General features: G+C 36.4%; 1 protein-coding gene across 5 annotated transcripts; it reads right to left on the reverse strand.

The window, feature by feature from the left end:
• Window positions 1-6,400: 6,400 nt before the first annotated feature.
• On the reverse strand, window positions 6,401-25,798 carry Fam161a (FAM161 centrosomal protein A). 5 transcript variants are annotated; one of them, XM_076833192.1, is made up of 7 exons: window positions 25,566-25,798; window positions 19,450-19,682; window positions 16,414-17,544; window positions 15,891-16,058; window positions 13,748-13,847; window positions 7,688-7,842; window positions 6,401-6,982 (listed from the first exon to the last, which is right to left on the reverse strand). In XM_076833192.1, the coding sequence occupies exons 1-7, from the start codon at window positions 25,725-25,727 to the stop codon at window positions 6,838-6,840; spliced, it is 2,094 nt and encodes a 697-aa protein (XP_076689307.1). In that variant the 5' UTR covers window positions 25,728-25,798; the 3' UTR covers window positions 6,401-6,837. The 5 variants fall into 5 exon arrangements, with proteins under 5 accessions (XP_076689307.1, XP_076689306.1, XP_076689309.1 ...); XM_076833191.1 differs by having other exon boundaries at window positions 25,542-25,798; XM_076833194.1 differs by lacking the exon at window positions 25,566-25,798 and adding an exon at window positions 25,102-25,199.
• Between the last annotated feature and the right edge of the window lie 1,547 nt (window positions 25,799-27,345).

The raw sequence follows: 27,345 nt of genomic DNA on the forward strand, positions 1-27,345 counted from the left end.
AGTGAGCAGCTGAAGTGGAAAAGAAGAGATGCCTGGGGTTGAGGAAGTCAAAGGTCCAAAGTCTAAGAGGTCTAGAGAAGGACAGGTTGTCCAAAAAGGTGACATCTCTGAGAATGATGCAGATAGCAGGTATGTATGAAGACTATGGGATATACATATGGAGATAGATATAATATATATGTATATGTATATATATATATATATATATATATATACATGCATATATATATGTAATATACATAGGTGGGTATATATGTGTATGTGTTTATTTTATTTTTTCAGTTCTGGAGTTAAACTCAAGACCTCACGCATATTAGGCAAGCACTCTACCACTGAGTTACACTTCCAGGCCTTTACATATCACATTTCTGAAAAAAATATACATAAAGTTATTTAAAAATAGTTATACCCTTTTATATAGTTATACCCTTTTATATGTTTATATCTTTTTTTTTACCATGAATATGCATTAAATGATGTTTTTAAAATGATTTAAAAATTTTTTCATTAGCTTTTCCTAATTATTTTCTTATCAGGACTGTAACATCTTTCTTACATATACATATTGTATTTGGGGTATTTTTAAAATTTATTTATTTGTTCTAATTAGTTATGCATAATAGTAGAATGCCCTTTGATTCACAGTACACAAATGGAACATAATTTTTTACTTCTCTGGTTGTGGAGTATTTTTTTAAGTTTCTAAATTCTTTTTTTTTAAATTTTTTTTTTAGTTGTAGATGGACACACAATATCTTTATTTATTTTTATATGGTGGTGAGGATCAAACCCAGTGCCTCACACACACAAAGCAGATATATTTGTCTCTTTCTTCCACAATTAGATACCATATATTTATATTACTACATCAATTACTACATCAATACAGCTTTTTCATTGTTTGAGACAAGGCAGTGGCAAAGCCCTTGACTTGCATTCACAAAGCCTTGGGTTCAATTCCCAGTTTAAAAAAAAAAAAAATTTACTGATGGTCATACATTGTAACACATTGAGTAAATGAATAATTCATGAATCATAGGATTACTTTAAATATAAAAGAGAGCAGAAAACTTCTTTACAGAGACTGTCAGCTAATACAGAATGAATTATGAAACTTTAAAATGGCCATTTTGCAACTCCTAATATAACAACACTTTCAGGTAAGGACAATCAAGAAATATTAAAGCTATTGAGTGATAAATTTGTTGAGGAGGGCAGCATATTCATGCAATGTCAAAGCATCACCCCCATCCCAAATGATTACCTTACTATAAAAGAGATACAGGTGCTTTTACGATGCAAATGTTTGATGGATACTGCCTTTACCAGTGACCAAATTTAATATCAACATAATGGCAAAAAACTGACATTCCATGCCTTCTCCTATAATACTTTTACAAAGTGCATAAATTAGTTATGTTATTCTTTTTTTTAAGTATTTTTTTAAAGAGAGAGAGAGAGAGAGAGAGAGAGAGAGAGAGAGAGAGAGAGAGAGAGAGAAAGAGAGGGAGAATTTTAATATTTATTTTTTAGTTTTCGGCGGGCACAACATCTTTGTTTGTATGTGGTGCTGAGGATCCAACCGGGCCCCACGCATACCAGGCGAGCGTGCTACCGCTTGAGCCACATCCCCAGCCCGTTATGTGTTATTCTTGCCCATGATTTTTAACCAGAATCAAACAATTACAGAAATCAAAATTGCACATCAAGCTACAATATGCCTGGCCTAGACTCTGTTACAAAATAATAATGTAATGAAAGAAGAAAAAAAAAGACAGCAGGTTGGGCTGGGGATGTGTCTCAAGCGGTAGCACGCTCGCCTGGCATGCGTGCGGCCCGGGTTTGATCCTCAGCACCACATACAAACAAGGATGTTGTGTCCGCTGAAAACTAAAAAGTAAACATTAAAAAATTCTCACTCTCTCTTAAAAAAAAAAAAAAAAAAAAGACAGCAGGTTGTTTAGATAAAAGGAAACTAAAGAGACATTATAACTAAATAACAAAATGCAATATTTGATAACTGGATCCAGGACTGGGTAAAAATCAACTATAAAAAAAGACATTATTTGGGACAAGGTAAATTTGCATATGAACTTTATATTAGAATTATTACATCAATATTATATTTCTTATTTGGAAGAGTGGTTCAGTAATAAAGCACATGCTTTGCATGTGCAAGGCCCTAGATTTACTCTCCAGCACACAAAAAAGGTGTGTGTATGATTTCTTAGGTATTATAATGGTATTGTGGCTATAAAAGTCCTAGTTCTTAGGATATTACTATTGAAATGTTTAGGAGTAAATGTCACCATAGCATGATGCATATTACTTTTTTTTGTACTGGGACGGAACCCAGTGATGCTTAACCACTGAGGACAACTCCAGCCCTTTTTATAATATATTTGAGACAGGATCTAAGTTGCTTAGGGCCTTGCTAAGTTACAGAGGCTGGCTCTGAACTTGTGATTCTCCGCCTCAGCCTCCCTTCACTGGGATTACATGGGTGTGCCCATGTCTTTCAATGGTTACTTTCAAATGATTCAGGGAACAAAAGTGTGTTTAAAGATGGAGTGCAAATTTGCCAACATAATTGGTGAATCTAGGTGAAGGGTACATGAATATGCTTGGAAATTTTGTGTAGGTCTGAAATTTTTCAAAATCAAGAGTAAAAAATAATTTTTACATAGAGTGATTAAACTGCTATATTGTGATGCCAAGACTTATTTGCATATTATTTTTTCTAGAACATGACATATTTTTGGACCTCACAAGAACTAGCTAAATTGAGGATGTAAAACAGTACCTATAGAAAACCACAAGAAAGAGAAAAGAAACAAACAACAACAGCAGCAAAAAACAACAACAACAAAAAAAACCCCCTAGTACCTATAGTATATTCCCAGGTTGCTTGCTTCTGAATTTTATTAAAAAATACATAATGTTTGCTATTTGATTCAAAATTATAAGCCTTTATAAATTTTTTTTCTTCAGTGCTAGAGATTGAAGCCAGGGCCTTGGGCATGCTAAGTAAGTGCTCTACCACTGAGCAATCACTCTACCTCCAACCCTGGAATTCTTTCTATTGCAGTGTACTTCTACTAAGGATTATAAATAAACTTTTAAACTGTGATCATTTAAAGAATATATTGACCATTTTTTTTTACTGAGTCAACATAGATTGTAGGTATTCTGACCGTGGAAATATACAGGGAAGCGTTCTTCTGGTGAGCAAGCTGGGAGGTGGGGTGGGTAACAGGCACTCTGTTTCCCATGCATTGAATGCCCAGCAGTTTCTCCTTGAAGCTAGTTAAGATAACTACACAGGTGCAGTATCTACTTTCTATCCTTGGAGAAAAGGGCTCTGTGTCTTAATTAGCCTGGACTTTGATCTCAGCTATCAAGCACCTAGGATTAAAGAAATACTAAATAATAATGTAGATGGTACTATGGAGCTATGTAACTTTTGATATAAATAAATGCAGCTGCTTGGAGGGGCAGCCACTCTTTCTTTCACTTTCCTGTCTCTGCATCTTGTCTCTGTGTCTCCTTCTGCTTTCCTTACAATTGACTTAAAATAGACTGATTTTTGATTATAGAGTGGAGCAGTTGAACTTGCAGAGAACTCTTCATATTTGTCATGACTAGTGACATGATATTGCTGGGGTTATTTCATCTCAGCAACATGGAAAAAATATTCTACCTGCCTCGAATTATTGGTATGTGAAGCCCCAATAATATAATGTGAAATTCCTTAAAAAAATACAAAGCAATACAAACAAAATAGAGATTATTATTTTGAATAAGAAAAGCTTCTCCTCCCATATGGTTGCTGCTTTTAAACTCTCCTTTTCCTCTTTCCTTAAAAATCATCAGACTCTATGGCTCCAGAAGTCATACTAGTAGGCCTGAGCACCCTTCTGAGGCAGCTCACTTACTGGACCAAGATCAGAAACTGGAGGGGATGGAGAGAAGAAAAGCTAAACAGGACAGCAATGGGAGACACTAGCTCAGAGCCTCCTTGTGAAAAAGGCAGGCTGAGGCAGAATACAATTCCTTTTCACTGCACCTTCTAAAGGGAAAGACTTGAAAATCCTCTTCTCTCTGGCCAATGTGGTATCATATGGCCACTGGCTATAAGGAAGTTTGGAAAATAGAGGATTTTTTTTTTTTGCTGGTCATGGTCCTACCACCAGCAAAAAAGAGAACATAACAGAAAGGAAGAAAGGGAAAGTAGTTAATGACCAAAGAAACAAGGGTCACATCCTTTTCTTGGAGAACACCTTATTTCAAGATCATGCCTGCAACCCAATGCTTATTTTCTAATTATAAGAAGAAAGGAGGAGCTGGAGGGTGTAGAGCTCAGTAGTAAAATGCATGCTTAGCATTTATGAGGCCCTAGGTTTAAGCCCAAGCACCACCACAAAAAAGTTTTCTCAGGAATATTCGTCCTGACACTACCATTTCAATACCATGTTTTACAAATTTTTTCATACAAGATTTCATTCAATCCTTCCTATACACCTAAGATTGGTGCTATCCCCATTTAAAAAATATTATTTTAGTTATTAATGGATCTTTATTTTATTTATTTATATGCAGTGCCAAGAATTAAACCCAGTGCCTCACATATGCTAGGCAAGAGCTCTACTCCTGCATTATGACCCCAGCCCTGCTATCCCTATTTTTAAAAGAATGGCCATGAATCCAAGTTTTTATGATTAAAACCCATACTTTCATTGAAAAATTAAAAGTAACATTTCAAATATTACAATATGTGGAGTTTCACAAGTTCTCAATATGTAAGGAACTTTTAAAACCCATGTGTACTCATTTTCAAGTAACTAAGTATAATTAAATATTGCATTCATCCATTCAAATCTTTATTAAGTGTCTACAACATGTATAATCCTATGCTAAAGATGAAGGGAATACAAAGTGAATTTTTAAAATAGTGCCAACTTGTGCCAGGCATGCTGGTGCACACCTATAATCCCAGTGGTTTGGGAGGCTGAGGCAGGAAGATTACGAGTTCAAAGCCAGCCTCAGCAAAAAGCAAGGCACTAGGCAACTCAATGAGACTCTGTCTCTAAATAAAATACAAAAAGGGCTCTGAATGTGACTCAGTGATCGAGTGCCCCTGAATTCAGTCCCCTGTACCAGAAAAAAAAAAAATGGTGCCAACTCTTAAGTAGTTTACATCTAATGACAGTGACAATGGTTTAACAAACTGTAGGAAAAGAATTAAAAGCAAACATTCACAGGGCTGGGTTTGTGACTCAGTGGTAGAGCGCTTGCCTAGCATATGTGAGGCCCTGGTTGGATCCTGAGAACTGTGTATAAATAAATAAATTAATTAAATAAAAGCTCATTGACAAATATATACATTACAATTTATATAAAAAGTAAACATTTGCCCCTGGTTGAATAAGATCATCTTATTTCCTAAAGCATAAATTGGGTTGGAAAACATTATTATGTGTACCTTTATTAGTTTATCCTTTTTAAGGGATACTGGTTGTTTTTAGAAAAGTAAACATTTTACCTTATAGCAATTTTATGATTGGTTTGAATTTTTACAAAAAAATTTGCTTAAAGACTAAAAATGATTAATAAAATCAAATTAACATCATGCACAGATACAGGGAGTTTATAATAGTATATGAAGAGTTAAGCACAAATGAGTCTAGTATTAAAAAGTTAAATGTGAATTCTTCCTAAATTATTATGCATGAGTTCAGTATATATATAACAAGGATTATATCTACGTCTAAGATTATAACTCGTGGATTATTTCCATCTGTAATAATACAGAGTATAAAATGATCAGTGTACAGGCTTTTCTAATATTTTACATATCAAAAATAATTTGGAGCCAGGCATGGTGGTACACACCTGTAATCTCAGCGGCTTGGGAGGCTGAGGCAGTAGGATCGGAAGTTCAAAGCCAGCCTCAGCAATGGTGAGACCCTGTCTCTAAAAAAAATACACAATAGGGCTGGAGATGTGGCTCAGTGGTTGAGTGTCCCTGAGTTCAATCCCCAATAAAAAAAAAGGGGGGGGGCGGGATTTAGGAGTGTACCTCAGTGGTGTGCTTAGCATACAGGAGATGCCCCTGGGTTCAATCCCTAGCACCAGGGGGGAAAAAAAAAAAAAGACTAAAAACTAGGGGTAAAAATAAAAAGTGGTGATGGTATAGATAATTTAACAGTAAATTATCAGTGCAGAAATGAATGTAAATTTGCAAATATTTTATCTATATTTTATTATAGATATTTTATCTATATTTTATTTATATTTTTAAAATGGTTAAAAACATTTAAAACACCTAGCAAAACAAGTTTGAGGATCTATTTTGTTTGAGGATCTAAATGTATTGCATATAAAAAGAATGGGCAAATAGTATAATTAATCAAAATCTTTATTGATTCATGCTTTCTAGAAATTTTTTTAATTAAATCATCAAGGGCCAATACTTTCCTTTGCTCTCAATACTAAGCCATTTTTCCCACCAATTATAATAATGTATATTTTTATAACTAATCAATTTGTAACATCTGTGATTCTCAAACCTTTTTTTTCCCCCAAATACTTCTTAAAAATACAAGATCGTAGTTGCAAACAGACCATAAGTAGCAATTTTAAAAATCTAAATAGGCAAAGCCTTACTCTAATTGACCAAATTATCACCACTCAGATGGATTCAGCCTTTTCAGGCTTTGTTCAACAGCCCTGCACTATCAAAGGTGTCCCACAGATGTTCTCAACATCACAAGTGCAGCTGCTGACATTCTGATGTCACAAACAATCACAAGGGCACAGAGGGAAGATCTTGCTGATTCAGTTTTGTTCTTCGACAGAATTTTCTTCTGCACTTTCTTCACCATTTTCGTTTTCTTCCTTGCAAGAATCCTGGCTGCTGGTATCAATAAAATAATTTTCTTTTTCATTCTGTCTCTCTTCTACTTTTTCTTCTTCATTAAAGCTAGAGGAAGAAATTTATCAATCTTTCAAAGGAAAAATGAGTTGGTTTATAGGAATACAAACCCTTTGCAGTGTAGCCAGTCTTCCTCAAGTGTATGAGTTCCAATATATTATCAAGAGAATTCTAAACCAGGTGAGGTGGTGTATGCCTGTAATCCCAGAGGCTAGGGAGGCTGAGGCAGGAGGAGCACAAGTTCAAAGCCAGCCTCAGCAATTTGGTGATACCCTAAGCAACACAGTGAGACTCTGTTTCAAAATAACAAACAAAAAGGGCTGAGGATGTGGCTCAGTGGTTAAGTACCCCATGCACGAGATGCCCCTGGGTTCAATCCCCAGTACCAAAAAAAAAAAAAAAAGAAAGAAAAGAAAAATTCTACGAAAGTGTCAACTTTAAAATTTTATAAATATTCCTTTGAGAACTAATTTATTTCAAAACTTGAGTGACTCTTTAAAAATTCATTTGAAAACATGCTATTATTTTCATTATTTATATTAGTCAAAAATCTAAGTTATTCTGTTTTAATAACAAAATACTTTATCATCATGTAATATTTTGATTGTATCAAACATTGTAAAATATCAGTATGTTTTACAACAGTTCACATGTATTCCCTTAGGTAAAAGATTTTTAAAACAGAGAAGTGTATGCTTTCCTGTAGTAAGAATTTTTCAAAGGTAAACTGTTCAGACATCTTACATATGTTACCTTTCTTTATCTTCAGTGGAACTTTTCATCTCTTGATTGTCGAACTTTTCAAATACTTTTCCACTTTGGCCTTTCTTTGAAACAAACTCATCAGATATTCCTAGTGCTTTTAGGGTGTTAGAATAATGCTTTTCTGCTGCCATTCTTGCATTTTTCTATAGGAAAGACAAACCTTTTTAGATGAGAACAGACTTTAAATTTCCACTAAAAATGTATGGGTTAGAAGCTCCAGTGAAAATTAAGTTCATCAATAACAGGTGATCGAAATATGTGTTTTATATGACCAGCAATTATACTTCTAGGTATATATCCAAAGAAACTCCTATACTTATGCCCCAAGAGGCATATATGTAGAAGAATGTTCAGGATGATACCGTCTGTAATAACCTGAAATTGTAAACAGCCCAATATCTGTTAATGCCTGGATAGATTGATAAGTTATGTCTAATCACAAAGCAATGAAAATGAATGAACTATACCTATCTTCCACAGCATGAATAGATCTCAAAATATAATACTGAGCAAAAGAAGGAAAACACAAAACATTTATTATGATTCATTTACCTAAAAGTTCAGAAACAGCAAAAGTAAACTATGTTGTTTGGGGATAGAAACATAGGTGGTAAAACTGCAAAAAAAAAAAAAAAAACAAGGAAATGTTCATCTTGAAAGTTAGAATGGGGCTGCCTCAAGGGAGAGCTAGAGGGTTGTGTCTAGAAGGAGCACACCAGTGGTTTCTGGAGAGCTGGAATGCTCTATTGGTTAACCTGGGGTGTAGTCACAAGACTGTCGATCTGTAATTATTCTTTACACTGAATTTGTTTCACATACTTTTATAACTGTATATAAAGAAACCTGGAAAAAATCAGTAAGAAATAAGTTTATGTGATAGTTATTAGAGGGCTCTTCTATTTTATATGCTAACTCTTTATAATCCATACCTAAATACATCAAAGAAAATAAAATCATCAGTACGGTTATCTCTACTCTGTGGAAGAAGCAAGGGATAGTAGTAAAAAGAACATGGATTTAAAACTGGGTTCAAATCTCTGGAATATCCAAACTTGGAAATCTGTTGGAATTGTGATGTCTCCTAGTTGCTACAAGTTGAAAGTCATCACAGTTCTTGAGGTCACAGGCTCTATGGAGCTGCAAAGTGACAGTGTTCACATTAGTTCCTTAGCTTTGATTTACTTTTAGCTCTTATGAATGGATCTGAACTAGTATAGGGCCCAGAACTGCTCTCTGGACCTCCACCTACAGCAAAGTGACTAGGATAGGATAGGATAGCAGAAAGACTGTAGGTTCAACTTAGCAAGGTCCTATGCAAACTAATGAGACTTTGTCTCAAAAAAAAATGAAGGGCTGGGAATGTGGCTCAGAGGTAGAGCATTTGCTTAGCATGTGCAAGGCCCTAGGTTTGATCCCCAGTACCACTGAATGAATGAATGAATGAATGAATAAATGAGTGAATAAATAAATAAATAAATACGGGAAATAGGGATGCAGCCCTTGGGATCAATCCCTAGTAGGGAGGAAAAAAAAAAAACTTAAAAATATTAACAGGGAAGAAGAAAAGAAAAAGACATGAAGAAAACCAAGACCTCACTCCAGCAGAGGTTAAATGGCTTAAGTTAACAAGGCTAGTGAGTGGCAGAGCTAAATCTCTTGACCTTTTTCTGAGTCTTTTCCACTCTATTACGCTGCTTTCTCTTCATGGTAGTGGTATATACTGGTTTTGGCCCAAGCTGGATGTGGTGGTGCCACTCCTGGTGGCTCAGGAAGCTGAGGCAGAAGGATCACAGTTTAAAGCCAGCCTCAGCAACTAAGTGAGGTCCTAACTCACAAAGACCCTGTTTCTAAATAAAATATTAAAAAGGGCTGATGGGAGTAAATCCCCCTGGGTTTGATCCTTGGTACCAATAATTTGATTAATTAAAAAAATAAAGGTGGCTCAAAGCCTGATGCCAGCAAGTCAGTTGTCAGATAGTTGCCTAACTCAGGGACTTTATGGAGTTTAGTATTCCACAAGTGAAAACAAATAGCAAAGACTAATTACAATGGATATAAGTATCACCAGTGCACTTTCTGATATTCTGGGAAACTAAAAAAGAAGAATTCAAATGAGGTTAAAATGCATCTGTGAATAAGAACAGTTTTTTAAAAAGAAGTGAAAACGCATTTGGAGGCTGTGAATACCAACAGACAAACATTGGTGAACTAAAAGACAGGGCAAAGTGAGAAATGAGAACTATGCACTAAAGATGATGGGAGACAATAAAGAAACCCCAAACCTAACTCTGGACACATTAAGAACAGTATATTCTGATTTAAGCAAACTAAATGTAATGACACTAACCAAAGTCAATGCTAGGAATACTTCATCGGAATTTGGTTTAAAATTCAACTTAATATCTACTCAACTAATAAATCCTATGATTTCCAAGAAACAGAACACATGGTTTGGTCTATAATGAATCATGGGCACATTCTGCTAGGGGATAACTCAACAGCAGGAAGACTACAATTCTCTCTTTTAAATGGGCAGTGCATAAAGCTGCAAGTGAATTTATTAAATATCTGTTAATTAGCAGCAATAGTCACAGCAAAATAGACTGTAAGAAAGTAATAATTTGTGTTAACTAATTGAAAATAATGTTGATTCAGTATAGAATTAATTATCTTTTAATAATTTACTTCAAGATAAACAATGTTTAATTATTTGTAATTGGAACAAGTATTTTCCCCAGCATCTCATCATGCAAAAGAACTGTAAAGACAATGAAATAAAGAGTTCAGATAATAAAATAACTATTTTATTATAAAAAACTCTGCTAAGGCACATGCCTGTTATCCCTTAACTTGGGAAGCTGAGACAGGAGGATCTTGAATTCAAAGTCAGCCTCAGCAATTTAGTGAGGCCCTAAGCAACTCACTAAGACCCTGTCTCAAAATAAAAAATAAAATGCCTTCAGGATGTAGCTCTGTGGTTCAGGTCCTCTGGGTTCAATCCTTGGTACAAACAAAACAAAACAAAGCCAGGCACGGTGGCACATGCCTGTAATCCCAGCAGCTCAGGAGGCTGAGGCAGGAGGATCGAGAGTTCAAAGCTAGCATCAGAAAAAGTGAGGTACTAAGCAACTCAGTGATGATGTGGCTCAGTGGCCAAGTGTTCCTGAGTTCAATCCCTGGTCCAAACAACAACAACAACAAAAAAGGGCTGGGGTTGTGGCTCGGCGGTAGAGTCGCCTAGCACATTCGAGGCCTTGGGTTTGATCCTTAGCACCACATAAAAATAAATAAATAAAATAAAGGTATTATGTTCAACTGCAACTAAAAAAAGTAAATATTAAACAAAACAAAACAAAACAAAACAAAACAAAAAAAAAAACACCAAAACTCTGCTGAAAAGGATTGCCTTTATTTCTTCCAGGAACCAAAATAATAATATGTGATGGTGAAAGTATGTCTATAATCAGTGTCCTAGTTCAAAGGGAAAAATATTTTTCTATCATCATAAGTTTAGTTTGTAGTAATTCTTTCATTTATTTAACAATTTCCAAATACTTATTTTGTAACAAGCACTTATGGGAAGTAAGGAGAGTATGGGGAGAGAAAAGGGTTTTGAGTGAAGGAACAAAATCTGTGAGGGCCAAAAGTGGGAAAAGAAATATTAGCTGTGAAACTAACCTGTGTTTTCAACATTTACAATTTTTTTTGTTTAATTTTATATAACCATTTATTTTGCCACATTTTCTCTGGTGCATAGAAACAGTGGGAATTCACAACATGACAAAACTGTTTATTAATACTGAGACTCATCACCAATACAACAGAGTAGTGCCCTCAGCCCAGGGTAACCCCAGTGAGAAAAAATGTAAGGTAACAATGTCTGGCCAATTTGATAATAATTGTTCAGTTTGGGTTCAACACATGCTTACAAACATCTCCACTCTGCCAGAAAGTATTTTAGGTGCTAAGTGCTGGGAATACAAAGATTTGGCCAATACCATTAAAATGAATTAGCTAGAAGGGAAGAGAGACCATCATGCAAATAGATATTTTCCAAACTGTGGCAAGTGCTATGACAGATGGGTGCATAGGCTAGTGAAAGAACACAAAGAAAAGGGCACTCAACCCAACCTGGGGCAATAATGCAAAAAGTGACTGCATGTTAAGACTTGAAGGAGTAGGAGTTAGGTAAAGATAGAGACTCTAAGGATGTTTAGAATACAGTATGAATACAGACTTCAAGTTTGGAAGTAGTAGCATAGTCTGAAATAGCCCAAAAATAAAGGGGTACATGGAGAAAGAAGACGGATGGGAAGAACACAGCAGGAAATAGATTAAGGAGATAAAAAAGGATCACAGAGGATTCTGTATATCATGCTAAGAGTTGTGATCTTCTGGGACAAAGCAGGACAGCTTAGAGTTAAGTGTTTAGAAGTAGGTCAACTTGGGTTCCAACCTCAGTTTTACTAACTATAAACTTAATGAGTTTACTTACCTTCTTTGAATGTAAGCTTCTTCATCTACAATATGGGAAGACTTACCTTATAGCATAGAATCAGTGAAAATGGATGACTGCCACTGTTATCAAAGGTTATTAATGGCCTACCCAGGGTTAACATTTTGGCAGGAAAATGGGAATGACAAGGAGAAGACATAATGAATGGCAAAAAAAAAAAAAAAAGGGCAAAGCAGAAAGACCAAAAGGGGAAAAAAAAAAATTCCAAGAGATAGGGGTCTCACTATCTTGCCCACCAGGCTCAAAATCCTGGGCGAAAACCATACTCCTGCTTCAGCCTCCTGAGTAGCCAGGACTATAGGCATGCACCACTGTATCCAGCTTAATCAAGTCATTGTTATAATAATTCAGGTAGTTCACCTGGCATCTAACAGGGCAAATTACTTAGGAAAAAAATTTGACAGATACGTTAGTGATCCTCAACCAAAAGGAGAAGTAGTTGTCAGTCACCTGAATTATACCCTCAACCAAAGGAGAAAAATCAACAGGAAGATCTCATTGCAGAGGAAGATAAAGGTAAGATGTATACAGAAAATCTAAGTAGAGATTTCTGTCAAAGCAGTGAAAATAAAAATTTGCAGTTTAGAGCTGGAGATAAAACTTTTTGAATCAAAAAGTCAATTAACTGCTTTATACTACATAATATAGAACAGCTTAAAACTGATTTTTTAACTGAGACAAAAAAATATATTCCTTAAAATAAAAGGCATTATATAAAATTATATCCAGGATTACATAACTTTGAGAGACTGTACTGTGGAGATTCACCCACAACACATGTCCATTGTCCTGAGTGAGTCACTGACAAGAATCAAGTATAGTCTTGTAACTATGCTCATCTGTCAGTGTGCTAATTATCTACTGTCCAATGTAACAGCTTGGAATTCACAGATCAACACCAGTAATCTCCAGTGATTTTGTCTATTGTTAAGCAATGTGACCCATACAAATGCTTCACTTAGAGGGATATAGGAGAAGATGACCTGAAACTGATAAACCTCTCTGAAGGAACAAATTATAAAACTGAAAATTTAGAAAAATCAGGACCCACTGTCCATTAGACCAGTTTGTTTTTCCTATAAAAAGGAAGCCCTTTTAGTAATTATAGATAAGACTAAATTATACATTTATTTTTTAAAAATTGGCAGAAATAAATCTGATTCAGTTAGCCATTTTGTTTGATTTTTTAATTCTTCAAAGATGTCCAGTTATATCATGAAGCTTCAACTTAATATCTGACCACGTTGGCTTAAAAAAGACTGGCCATTAAAAACAGGTTGTGAAACTAACAGTTTGAGAACTGGATTAGCAACAGGTTCTTTGTCAAGCTTATGTGCCTCATCAACAAAATTCAAAGCTTAGAATTTAAGCAACATTATTTCTGTGGATGATTTGATGAAGCCATCACAAAAACAATAATATGTCTCAAGAATCATAACATATATGAAAAACTGACTGTAAACTTGGGAGCTAAAGATATTAAAACAAAACAAAGAGGCTGACAATAGCTCTTACATTCCAATAAACACAACCTGAGCAACTCTTTCAAACAGTAGTGGCCTCTTTTTTAATTTTTCTTCTCTTTCTTCTATTTCTTGTCGGTATTCTCTCATTCTTTCCTTTTCACTCTTTCTAAAATCAAATAAAATGAATGAAATTTTTAAAAGGTCATTTTAAAAAAACTTGCACATATAACATTTAGCTTAGAGGACAAAAGAAGCTATTAGCAGTTTACGTCAATTCCTTTTCTAAACTGATAAATTCTCATGGAATGTAGAATAAAAATCCTAGGTTTTGAGAGTACATATTTTATCACCCTGGGAACAGTCCTGGTGCTTTGATTTCCAAAATCTTCAAAACATAACATACTACTAAGGGGCTTCAAATTGACCTGAACAGATGAATGAATGTCCTCTTATTTATAAGTGTACAAAACCAAAAAAATATTAAAATAGGTGTCTTCTCTCAAAATAGTTCTTCTGAAAATAAGACTTCATGCTTACTGTATCTCCTAAATGAGATCTCCTAAAGTTTAGTGGCAAAATTAATTAAATGGGAGCAAGTCAAGGGAGAAATGGGGTACATGGGAATATAACATACGGAAGAATAAGAACCAAAACACATACATTTACAGTAAGTATACTTACTCTTTGGACAAGATCCTATATAAAGAATTAAAGTATATAGTTTTTCTCTATGTAAGATATATTAAAGCAACCAAGATAATGAGATTCCATGGATTAAAGGAAATAATTACCTTTAAAACGATAATTATGCTAATATATACAAGTTGGTGTTATGAAAAAGCCAGTTTACTCTCTATAGGTAAATAGTATATTTCTAAGTTGTTTTACTTTTTTTTTGCTTAAGTTCAACAAATTAAACTCCCTGTATCAGAGGATTAATGTTATATTATAAAGGAATATTCATCACCAAAAACAAATATATGCATTTTGGGCTCCTATAAAAATTAATAAATCATTATTACTTACCCAGATTTGGGAGGGATATTTTCCTACTTAAACGTGAACATTTTTATGTACAACATCCAGAACACTGGCTTTCAAACTCTGTACTGCAGAATTCTATTGTTCTATGAAGGAGTTGTATTTTTTATATTGAAACTATCAAAATGAATATATACCACTAATTCAACACACATGTTAAAAATGCATAGCATAAAAGATGTCAATTTTCTACAATGTTTTTAATTTGTGCTATCAGATTTTGTGCATAACTGAGAACAAAACTACTTGACATCTGTTTACTAAGAAAGTATTCTGAGCTGGGGATGTAGCTCAGTGGTAGAAGCACATGCTTAGCATGAGCAGGGCCTTGGGTTCAATCTAATATATGGCAAGCTATTAAGAAAAGAGTTTTATCTATGCAGTCACTAATATGGCATTATGTAAACATTGTGAATGTGTAACTGATGTGATTCTGCAATTTGTATTTGGGGTAAAAATGGAAATGCATAACTCACTTGAATCAAATGTATGAAAGATGAAAAAAAAAAAAGAAAAGAGTTTTATCTATGAGCATTAAGAATTTCTCAATATTGTACTGTGCAATCAAAAATAATATACAGAAGGTTGAGGATATAGCTTAATGGTAGAACTTGTGGTTAGCATGCACAAGACCCTAGGTTTGATCCCTAGTATTTGTGCATACACGCACACACACAAAAAATAAATAATATGTGTATATATATATATAATATATGCACATATAACACATGCATATAATAATGTATATATATGCACATATAATACATGCATATAATAATATATGCATGTATTATATGTGCATATATTATATGTACACATATACATACACACATATACACACTCAAAAAAAAAGGATAGTTAATAACTATGATCTTATGCTGACATAAGATCATAGCTATTAATTAAGGCCACACAGAAAATGTTTTTGTTCATCAACATAGCTTTATGGTTCTTACCATGGAGTTGTGTATATTGGTTCTCACCACAAGGTATGTGTTTCTATGTGTCTAAGTGCACACTCATGTATGCATTTTGAGTATAAGTAACTAGTTATAATTTAAATTCATAACTTAAAATACTATTACCACTCTCAATCTGATAGCCACTGATTAAGAAAAAAGAAAGTTTGGAAACCAATGTTCTGGAGTTCAGGATTCTTTCATAATACCTGAGATATTTTACTTTGGACTTAAAAACTTGAGCTAAACTTTGATGTGAGTCATAAGCCTTAGCCCGGGTTGTCAGGAGTTTCTGCAATTCTTTGATTCTTTGCTTCTGCTTAGTTAGGATCCGATTTCTCTCTTCTTCCAACATTTTCTTTTCCTCAAGTGATCTCCTGAGGGCAACAAACTAAGGCTTAATTCACTTTAAGCCAAGGAGAAAGCTGTTTAGCAAAAATTTAACAAGGGATATTTCAAAGGCTGAAAAAAAGACAACCTTTTGAGAAGGCTCTGATTTGTGAAACTGGAAATCCAATCAAGGCTGACTATAACCATTTCTATACCCAAAGATTCATAAAATTAAAAATACATTCTTAGAGCAACATCCTTAGTAAAACACCCTAAATTATGTAGTAAAATATCTTACAATAATTTCTTAATATTTGCAAATTCACCAACATAAAATCAACAGAGCTGCATACACTACTTTAGCAAACATGAGTCAGTCAATAGCAAGTCCTAGTTATTTACCTTATGGCTTGTTCCCTTCCTCTGGAAGATACTGTGGGTGCTGGAGGGTTGCAGTTACAAGGCATGATCTTTGCACTTGTACTTCTTACTGGTGACTTGTGTCTTGGAGACTGATAAGGCCAATGTGTTTCTTTCAAATTTTCTTCATCTGCTCTAATGTCTGTCAAAAGAGGTTCTCTTTTAGCAGATGCACTTGAGGATGTACGAAGATCAGATGGTTTACTGCCAGTTAAGAGTTTTGAATCCTTGTGTCCCGGGAAGCCTGTTTTATATTTCTCAGGAAGGTCTTCAACATCATGAGTCGGGTACCTGGCTTTGTGTTTATACCTTGACTTTCCAGCCTGTCCAGGACCCTTAGAATGCCTGAAAGTTGGCATAGGGGATGAATTCTGTAAAAGTTCTTGGGATCTCGGCTGTATCTTCATGTTTCTATAATGTTCTTCTTCTTTTAACTTGTCACTGGTATTTGAATCATAAGTAGAACGAGGTATGGGTCTAGCTTTAAATGAATTTGATTTCTTTTTAGATCTAAAAAAGTCTTTCAGCTGCTTTTCCTGGGCTGCTTGCTTCTGTTCTTCTCTTGCAATAAACTTAAATGGCTTTTGTGAGTTCAGAAGAGCTTCTTTGTTTTTCTCCTTCCTAGACCTCCTTCGTTCTTCTTTTTGTTTGACCATATCATGGTAAAGGGGGAGAAGGACACACACAGGAACTGGAGTGGCTCGGAATTTCTTCTTACACTCTAAATCTTCTTCTTGTTTTTTGAGCAGCTGATGTACCGTTTCAATATTTGGTTTAGATTTCATGGCCTCTTCTTTTTTCTTCTGTTCTCTAATCATCATCTGAAAAGGAGCAGGTATTGTAATCCTGGGCACCCATTCTTTTGGTTTCTTCTTTGTTTTTTCATTTGCCTGAAAGTCAGTATCTTCATACTGAATATAATCTTTAACATGAAAGTCTGTCCACATGTTGTTGATGAGATCCTTAGCATAGTTCATCATTGTGTATTTTTCTAGATTGGGCATATCCTCTTCAGAGGAAGAAGTATGCAAGGAGGAGGACCGGCCTAAGTCAGGCTCTGAAAGTGCTGTCATTAATGGAACATGTTGATAGGAGTTCTTTTCTGATATAAAGCTAAGTGAGAATAATAATTTGGGTATAGTTTCAATTTGGTATATGACCAAATATTAAAATAGAGGTATATATTTTCTAAGATCAGGGTATAATTAGCTATAAGAGAAAGGCTGGACAGGGCTTGTGAAAATTATCATTTCTATTTAGAACACAACTGAGACATGCCTATAAATTATCTAGTTCACGCTCTCACTTTACAAGAGTGTAAAAAAGTCACCTTGTATCTAACTTCTATTAAATTCTCCATATGTTTTTCAAAGTCATCATATTAAAACATACCTCTGATCACATCACTCCCCCCGTTTGAAACTTTTCAATGATTTCTCATTGCTACAAAGTCTAGATCATAAAGCCCTTCAGGACTGGTCCCTGTTTACCTTTCCAGTCTGACCTGTTACCACTCCCTACCTCCAGTCACCATTCTTAAACCACATCCAATTGCATAAAATTCCTCACGTACATCATGATTTCTTATGCCACCATACCTTTGCACACATGCTTTCTACTGCCTAGAAGGCCATTCCCTACTTCCTGCATCTGCTGAATCTCTTACTGGTCCTTTAAGATTGAACTCAGGTATAACACTTTCTTTTGTGGAAAATTCTTGCTGCATCTCTCCAATACCCTGGTATGATCAACTGCTTCTTCCCTCATTTATGTAACACTCTGCTATATCATATTGTAATGCAATTTTGGTTCTTTGATCTCCTTGAGGTCATCCTTGTTTTGACTTGTGCCCAGGCATAGTCTGGCACACAGGAAATGTGCAATCAGCATTGATCAACTGGGTGAGTTCAGAGACTGGTCTTAAGTTTCAAAGCAAGAGAATTCACAGGAGAAATGGGTCTTGAAATTACAGATGAGCTGGGTATGGTGGTGCTTGCCTATAATCCCAGCAACTCAGACACTGAGACAGGAGGATTGTAGGTTCAAAGCTAGCCTCAGCAACATAGCAAGGCCTTAGTAATTTAGCAGGATTCTGTCTCAAAATAAAAAATAAAAAGGGTTGGGGATGTGCTCAGTGGTTAAGAGTCCCTGGATTCAATCCCTGATATTAAAAAAAAAAAAAGACGATTTTGAAAACATTAAAGATTCACATCCCCTACTCTTGAACTCTTTGTATTCTATCTTTTTTTTTTAAGTATTTTTTTTAGTTGTAGGTGGACATAAAACCTTTATTTCATTTATTTATACGTGGTGTTCAGGATAGAAGCCAGGGCCTCACATGTGCTAGGTGAGCACTCTACTGCTGAGCCACAACCCCAGCCTTTTGTATTGAATCTTTTAAGATCTTATGTTAATCTATATGTTACAAAGTTTTTTAAAATTAACTCTTAATGTTCATAATTTAAAATGGGACAGCCTAAATATTTTGAAACATGTCTACAGGTCTGTGGGTGATAAGTCCAAGAGAAAAAAAAACAAATGACCACCAATTGTCTCTCAAAGCAAGAGATCACCTAGAAACTGATAAGTCATTAGAGATTTTGAATAAAACCCCACCCCAGGGATAGGGATGTGGCTCAGTGGTAGAGCACTTTGACTAGTAGAAGCAAGGCCCTGAGTTTGATCACCAGCACCACAAAAAAAAAAAAAATTAAAATTAAAAATAAATGAATAAATAATAAAATTCCTTCTACCATCATTGAGAGTACAAAAAGAACACATAATTTTTTTTTTAAAGTTGTAGATAGACACAATACTTTGTTTTTATGTGGTGCTGAGGATCAAACTGAGTGCCTCACATGTACTAGGCAAGCATTCTACCGCTGAGCCACACACCAGGCCCAAGACTACAAAAGAATATTTGAGAGTAAATATTCTGAATTAAGAAATAATTTATTCCCCACTTTTAAGCATAAATTTTATTTTATAGTCCACAAATGACATTAGGCACATATTTACCTGGAAGAAATACTAGGAACATCTTCCTTGATGATCGGTGGCTGAACTTCCTTTAAATTTAATTTATCTTGATACATTTTCTCTAATTTTGCCATAGTTTCTATGTGGGCTGCCTTCAGCTCTTCTAGTTTCCTGAAATACTCTTCATTAGAGTAGTAAACATCAGAAAAGTGCACTATGTCCTCATAGTTCATATGTTCATCCACCCCAGAAAAGTTGGTGTTAAAATCAGCCTGTTAGGGAGGGAAAAACCTGTTATATGACGTTTGGAATTAAAAGCAAATTAAGTTGATACTGATCCAAATGTTGCTTCCAATTAGATTATAAGTTACTTTTGAATATTTACATTTTCCCTTAATTTTTTCCCCATATTTCCCCTAATGACACACACACACACACACATATTTTTTTTTAAGTTATTGATGGGACCTTTATTTTATTTATTTGTATGTGGTGCTGAGAATCGAACCCAGGGCCTCACACATGCTAGGCAAGGGCTCTACCACGGAGCCACAAACAGCCTCTGGCAATTTAGAAAGGCCCTGAGCAACTGAGACCCTGTCTCAGACTTGAAAACAAAAAGAGGTAGAATGTGGCTCAGTGGTAAAAGTGCTCCTTGATTAAATCCCCAACACCAAAAACAATCAAACAGAGAAAACAAAACCAAACATGAGAGAAACTGAGACCAAACTACAAGAAAATAAGTTATTTAACCATTTTATAATGGATGGTTCTCTGATCAGCCAACTAAAGGTTTTTGACTCACTGCATTCATAGTATTAGGACAGGACCAAACCATCCTTTACAAAGCGTTTCTATAAGGAGCCTCCTGAGTTGTTTTAACAACTGAGAAGAAAAGGAACACAGCCAAACCACCAGAACTAATGCTGCCCCTTGAGCTGTGCTCCTGCAGTGTAGCTCTATGGTGCGCCAGTGGGGAGAAGGCAGGGGAATGGAGGAGGCAATGGGAGTCAGTGGGGTCAGGGACAAAGTTCTCAGTGGTTTATCAAGGAGCCAGCTGGGACAAGACCTCACGAGAGAGGAAAGAGGACTTAGGAGTGGATGGAGGGCATTCTTAGCACACTGTTCCTGTGGACAGCAACAGCAGGAACTCCTATCAGTGACAGAATCTTTGGGACTGAGAACAGAAGGAGAAATATGTGTTTGTATATATTCTACATACAAGTCAAGCCTCACTCCTTTCACATATTTTTTAGTTCTTTTAAATGAAGCAACTAAAGAGCTAAAATCTCATTTTTCCACAAATAAAAAATTTTAACATGTTCCCAATCAAGAAAGAGTTGAAATTATTCATGATACTATGAATAAAGGCTTGTCAACCGTGCTTTTAAATTTGACCTACTGCCTGGAACACTCAAATGAATAAAATATATTTGCTATAGAAAGTTACAGATTCAATCTGATAAGACCCTGGAAAATATCTGTTTAGGCTTTCCTGACAGGAAAATTGAAAAAAATTAATGGATGTGGAGATTTTTGTTTTTGTTTTTATTTTTTTGTGAACTAAAAACAAGAGGCCAGTGTTGTACCACTTGGAGGTAACTTAGAAAAAACAAATGAAAGAAAACAAGTTTTCTTCAGTAGAACTTATATGCAGAAATTTGTTACCAACAGGTCCACAATCAAAAAACTACTTAATATATGTCATACAAATCAATTAAGAGAATTCTCTAATATGTTTTGCTGTTTGTATGTGTGCCTTGTTATTCCAGCTGAATGTAGTTTGCAGCTGGAAGAATTACCTCAGGGCCTTTGCACTTATTCCCTCTCCTCACGATTTCATCCAGAAATCTGCAGAGCCCACTTGCTCATCCCTTGAGGTCTGCACTCAAATGCCATCTTCTCAACAAGTCTTGACTGATTGCCCTATATGAAATGACAATTCTTCCCCCACTCACTGTCAGCCCTCCTCTGCTTTATTTTTCCCAGAAGTATTCAACAACTGATATTCTACATAGCCTGCCCCTACCAGAAAACAAGCATAGCGAAGGCAAGAGTCTGTCTGCTTTGTTTACTCTGGTGCTCCCAGTGTCTAGAAAAGTATCTGGTTAACAAGTGTCCATAAATATTTGTTGAACAAGTGAATGCACAGTAACAAACAAAAAAGAAGTTTCCAACAAAGAAAAAAAATCCGTCCCTTCTGGCTACTATGGAGAGCTGTCTTCATTCTACGAGTATTAAGGAAAAGACCTAAGTTGCAAAAACTATAATTAAAACAGGGAAATTATTCCAAAGAAACTATTTTTAGGCGAAAGCATCCATGTGGTACCATTCATCCTTTGAGAATATCTCTTAAAAGAAGATCTTATTTCAATTGTTTACACAAAATGGGTCAAATTTACTTTGACCTGGAAGAATTATTTGAAAAAGAGAAGCTTTTGAAGAGACTGTGGCAGGTCTGATAATTCTACTGAGACTACAAGTGACTTTGGCACAGTATGTGTTCCATTTTCAGTTTAATACTGTTAATACTAGCTAGAACTTTTCAGACAGAGATCTCAGTGTTTTACCTAAAACAGATGAATGGCTAAGAAATTATTTCCAATTCTAATTTCATCTTTAATTGTCTCCACCCAGAAACATTTGGTATGTTAAATAACACAGGTCACAGACATTTTTCTTCCTTTCCCTTTAATTGTTCCACTTTTTGTGGAATGTTGCAAATGCTGCCCCTGGATTAGAGGATAATCTTCCTGAGATTGGCTTGACCCACTTAGATAATGACCTTTTCCAGCACCTGTTCTTTCCTTAGTGTCAGCATGCATAAGGAACTATTTGTATTGCAGTCTATAAAGTTTCACTGGCAATTCTGAAATTTTTATTCAGAAATGTTTTTCATTGGAAAGAATTTGTAAGAAATGAGGCAGACCTACATGTATTAACATGGGTAAATCCCCAATAAATGAAAAAGAAAAAAAGCAAGTTGTAGAACTTTATATCTATCTGTATTTTATGTCTATATTTGTAATATGCTACCATCTGTTAAAATATTATATACAAGACAGAAAAAAGTACAGAAGAATAGAATACATAAAATTTCAAAACAGTGGTCTTCTCTACACTCTCTCCCTCCTATTCAGGAGAGTTGGTGGGTATCCAGATTTTCTTTTTGCCGGGGAGAAGTGTTATAAGGGACTAAGCCTCATATGTAATATTTGATTTGGTATTTTTTTTAAAGAGATAGGGTCTCACAATGTTGCCCAGGCTGGCCTTGAACTCCTGGGTTCAAGCAATCCTCCTGCCTTAGTTTCCACAGTGCTAGGACTATGAACGTGTGTGTACCACTGCACCCAACTAACAGGTGGTATTTTAAAAGGAGAAAGTATTCATGTATTATTGTCATAACTGAAATGTAACTTAACAACAACAAAAAAAAGACAAGCCAGGCATGGTGGCAAATCCCTATAATTTCAGCAAATCAGGAAGCTGAGGCAGGAGGATCTCAAGTTGGAGGCCAGCCTGGGCAACTTATAAGATCCTGTCTCAAAACAAAAAAAACGGCTGAGGATGTAGCTCAATGGTAAAGTGCTCCAGGGGTCAATCCCTAGTACTAAAAAAAAAAAGAATGTTCCAAACAACGTCTCATGAACACTTCACCTGCCCAGCATCCCATATCTCTTCTAGAAGATGGCTCCCACTTCCCAACAATTAAGTTCTGTTTACCTTTCCCTTTTCCCTTTCCCTCATCTGCCCTCCTAACCATTTTACTTTAGGAATACAGAAACCATCAAAGGGAAGCTCCCTCATTGTCCCCATCTACAAAGCTTCCTTTTGGGACCCTTTTCTCATTCCTTCATATTTCAAGGATAAAATGCAGCAGGTGACACCTCCCTCATCATTAAAAACAATGACTATGAACCTTGCAGCTTCTTGTCATTCCTCCTACCACTTTGGTGGCTCCTTAATCTCTTGCCTATTTTTTCTGGCTGTTAAATGTTGAGGCTTCTAAGAGCTCTATACTAGGACCCTTTTCTACACTCTCTCCCTAAGTGATCTGTGATCCATTTTCATTGTTTTGGAAATGCTGAAAACTCCCAGATATAAATCTCCAGCCCAGAGCCCATAGGACTTCAGTTTCATAAACCCATCTTCTTCCTATACATTTCCATTTGGTAGTTCCAGAGGCATCTCAAATTTATCATATCAAAAACTGAAACCTTGGGGCTGGTATTGTGGCTCAGTGGTAGTGTGCTTGCCTAGCATGTACGAGGCACTGGGTTCGATCCTCAGCACCACATAAATGTAAAATGAAGATATTGTGTCCACCTAAAACTTAAGAATAAATATTAAAAAAAAAAAACTGAAACCTTGATTCTACCCAGCCCTTAAACATATTCCTTCTACAGTTGTCCCCAATTCAGCTAATGGCATTACATTTGATGCAGCTGTTCAAACTGGAAACTTGGGGATGAGCATTCTTGATTTCTGTTCCTTGACTTCACATGCAATCCAGCAGTATGTCTTTTCTAGAGAAATCTGTCCACTTCTTGCCATCACCACTGGATTCTAAGTTCAATCCACTGTCCCTGGCACCCAATAGACTCCTGACCAGTCTCCTTGCTTCTGCTTTGCAGAAATGACTAACTTCTACCACAGAAAACCAAAGTAGAACTTAATCTTCAAAGGAGTTTTTCAAATGACAGTCCCATTGGCAGCTGTTGTATATATATTTGCTCTTCATTAACAGCTGAGAGACAATTATTATAGTTCTTTTACAGATAGGAACACTGAGGGCTAAGGAACAATGTTATAATATCACCTAGCAAGGGGCTATTCCATCATTTTGCGTCTTTTATTATCTACTGTCAATTGTGAATAATTGAAACTGGTTCTAGTAGGACTCTAATCCTGATTCATGCTCATGTTTTCAATCTGCCTCATTCTGGATAACCTTGAGGTGTCTGTCTATTGGTGAAATATTGGCCATAAAAGATGTTGCCACAGGTTTTCTCATGAATAGTTTTAGTATAAAGATATTAGTATTTCAAGCTGGATGCAATGGTGCAGGCTTGCAATCCCAGGGACTAGGAAAGCTGAGGCAGGAGAGTCTCAAGTTTGAGTCTCAAGTTGTTAGCCAGCAACTCAGCCAGAATCTGTCTCAAATTAAAAAATACAAGGGACTGGGTAATGTAGCTCAGTGGTAAAGCACCCCTGAGTTCAATCTCCAGTACCAAAACCAATAATAATAATAATAATAATAATAATAATAATTATTATTATTATTATTATTAAAATGTCAAAACACCTAGTAATTCCTACTAGCCCTAGACCATAATATTTTGTATTTGAGCTGCTTTGGACATATGGCATTAAGAAATCTTAACTGGGTATAAGGAAGTTTATATGTGCAGACTGCTGATTTAAAATCAAGGTTTCCATCTCTAAGTGACTATAACAGATGGCCGACTCTATCCTCCATCTGCTGGACAGGTGTTCAGGAGACATCTGACACTGAAAATTGATCTGTGAAAAAGCTGTCTCACTCTACCATTCAGACCCCCTGACCCCCTGGATGCACTGGGATCTCAGTTACTTGCTTGTCTGGATGCTTATCTATATACATATCTGTGTCTCATCTAGACACTGAACTCTGCATGTTTTTTTTTTTTTTTTTTTTTTTTTAGCACTCACCTCTTATGTAGTATGTTAAAATCTGCTAAAACCACGTCTTAAGATGATAAGACACGCTCCTGACAGCAAAGTGATTCACGTGTTTTTATGGATTATCCATTAGAGGATAGTTTTCTTCAAGTTAAAGAAGAAAGGAAATATACAGTCCTAACAGATGCTGGAAAGAAGGGAGTAAAGTTCTGATTTTGTATTCTCTAGAAATAGTTATAAAAATGCTCCCTAATAAATTTTTACAGCAATCTCTTTAGTAAAGTTTTAAAATGTTTCAATGCCTTGAATTTAAGCAATTTTCATGGGAGAAAGGAGATGATGGTGGGCCAGGATCATCAGGTAGAGGTCTGCATTGGGCACAGCGTTTCCAGCGCCTCCTTGCTGGGCAGGGACGTGGACCAGCCTTCAAGCCCGCGCCCAGTCCCGGCTCACGTCCCGCCCCGAATTACCGACGCCCGCGTGGCCCGCAACACCTTCTCCTCCTCGTCTTCCTCCAGAGCCGCCGCCGCTGCCGCCAAGGCCTCTAGGGGGTCTTCACGTTCGTACTGGGCGACCCGCGCTCCGGTGTTGGGATTTACCGGCATGTGGAAACTGGAGGCCGCTACCCTCGCGTCTCGGTGGGAGACGGAGGCCATCACCCCGCCTCCGAAGCCTGAGCGCCAGCGCTGGCCCGGGGCGGGTAAGCTGGCTTGGCCTCTAGCAACCCAGCGGCTCCTGGCTTGGGGTGGGCGGTTACTAGGGGCGCGGTTACTAGGAACACTACAGGAGCCGCTAGGGATCAAGAATCGCGTAAAAGGGCTGGGGATGTGGCTCAAGCGGTATTGCGCTCGCCTGGCATGTGCGGGGCGCTGGGTTGGATCCTCAGTACCACATAAAAATAAAATAAAGATGTTGTGTCCACCGAAAACTGAAAAATAAATATTAAAAAAATTCTCTCTCTCTCTCTCTCTCTCTCTCTCTCTCTCTCTCTCTCTCTCTCTCTCTCTCTCTCAACAAAAAAAAAAAAGAAAAAAAATTTAAAAAAGAATCACGCAAAAATCCTGGCATGCTCCCAGAAGCCCCAAATCCTCCGCTGAGCTTCTCTCCTGAGGTACTAACAGTATAATATAAACCGCAGTTTACCTGTTCTCCATGAGTTTGTATTAACAGCCTTAAAACTGATAAACTTTTTTCATATGAATATCATTCTTTAAAAAAAAACGCAGTTTAACCAGGCATTCTGAAATTATTACTGCAACTGTACAAACAAGCCAAAGTCGAATTTAATCTTAAAAGAGTTGTTCAAATGAGTGTCTCACTGGCAGTTTGTAATTATCACTAATTCATTTAATTTACTCTCCAGTTTACTAGACAGTGGGAGTCGGTTCTCTTTCTCTCTCTCTCTCTCTCTCTCTCTCTCTATCTATCTATCTATAATTACATATGTATATATATATAAAATTATATATGTATATATATACATATATATATATAATTTTATTATATAAAATTATTTTATTTTATTTTATTTTGTACTGGGGATTGAACTCAGGGGCGCCTAACCACTGATCCACATCCCCAGCCCTTTTAAGTTGCTTCTAAATTGCTTTAGTTGCGGAGGCTGTCCTAGAATTTGTGATCCTCCTGCCTCAGCCTCCTGGGTCGCTGGGATTACATGCTTGTGCCACCGCGTTCAGCACGGTACTGAGTCTTTGCTGGTTTAGAAAGTTGACCGACTGAACCGAACATTCGTTCCCCTCTTTAGTGCCTAACCTCCTAAACGCAGACTTCTCACATTATATAAATGAAACAATTAGTTTTATGAAGAAAAGAGCGCATATTTATTAGCTGAAATAGTATGATAGGAGACGGAAGAGGAGGAAGCAGGCGGTGCTATTGTGTGAAGAAAGCAGCAGGGTTTACAGGGTACTGCCTAACATGGCTCCCCCAGGAGCCAGAGAATGGGGAGGGTAGTGTATTCCCGGCTGATTAATTTGAGAACTAGCAGGAATGGGCCAATTATAAGGAGGTTACTAGTTGTCCCGCCTGCGTTTTTCTCGGCTTGACTAAAGAAAGCCCAGAGTTGGGTGGGGCCGGGCTCTCTGACCAGTCACAGTGCAGGTAGTGTGAATCCGGTTCTTCAGTTTTGAGTTCAGTTTTGAGACTGAGACTGGCTGGATTGGAAGGCACAAGAGCCCAACAGTAACCACAGACATCCCCACCTGCACCTCTCCCCCACCAACTTTCCATTCGGGATTTGGGTTCCTTCATTCT

The sequence above is a fragment of the Callospermophilus lateralis genome, chromosome 14, assembly GCF_048772815.1.
Source record: "Callospermophilus lateralis isolate mCalLat2 chromosome 14, mCalLat2.hap1, whole genome shotgun sequence".
Lineage (NCBI taxonomy): Eukaryota > Metazoa > Chordata > Mammalia > Rodentia > Sciuridae > Callospermophilus > Callospermophilus lateralis.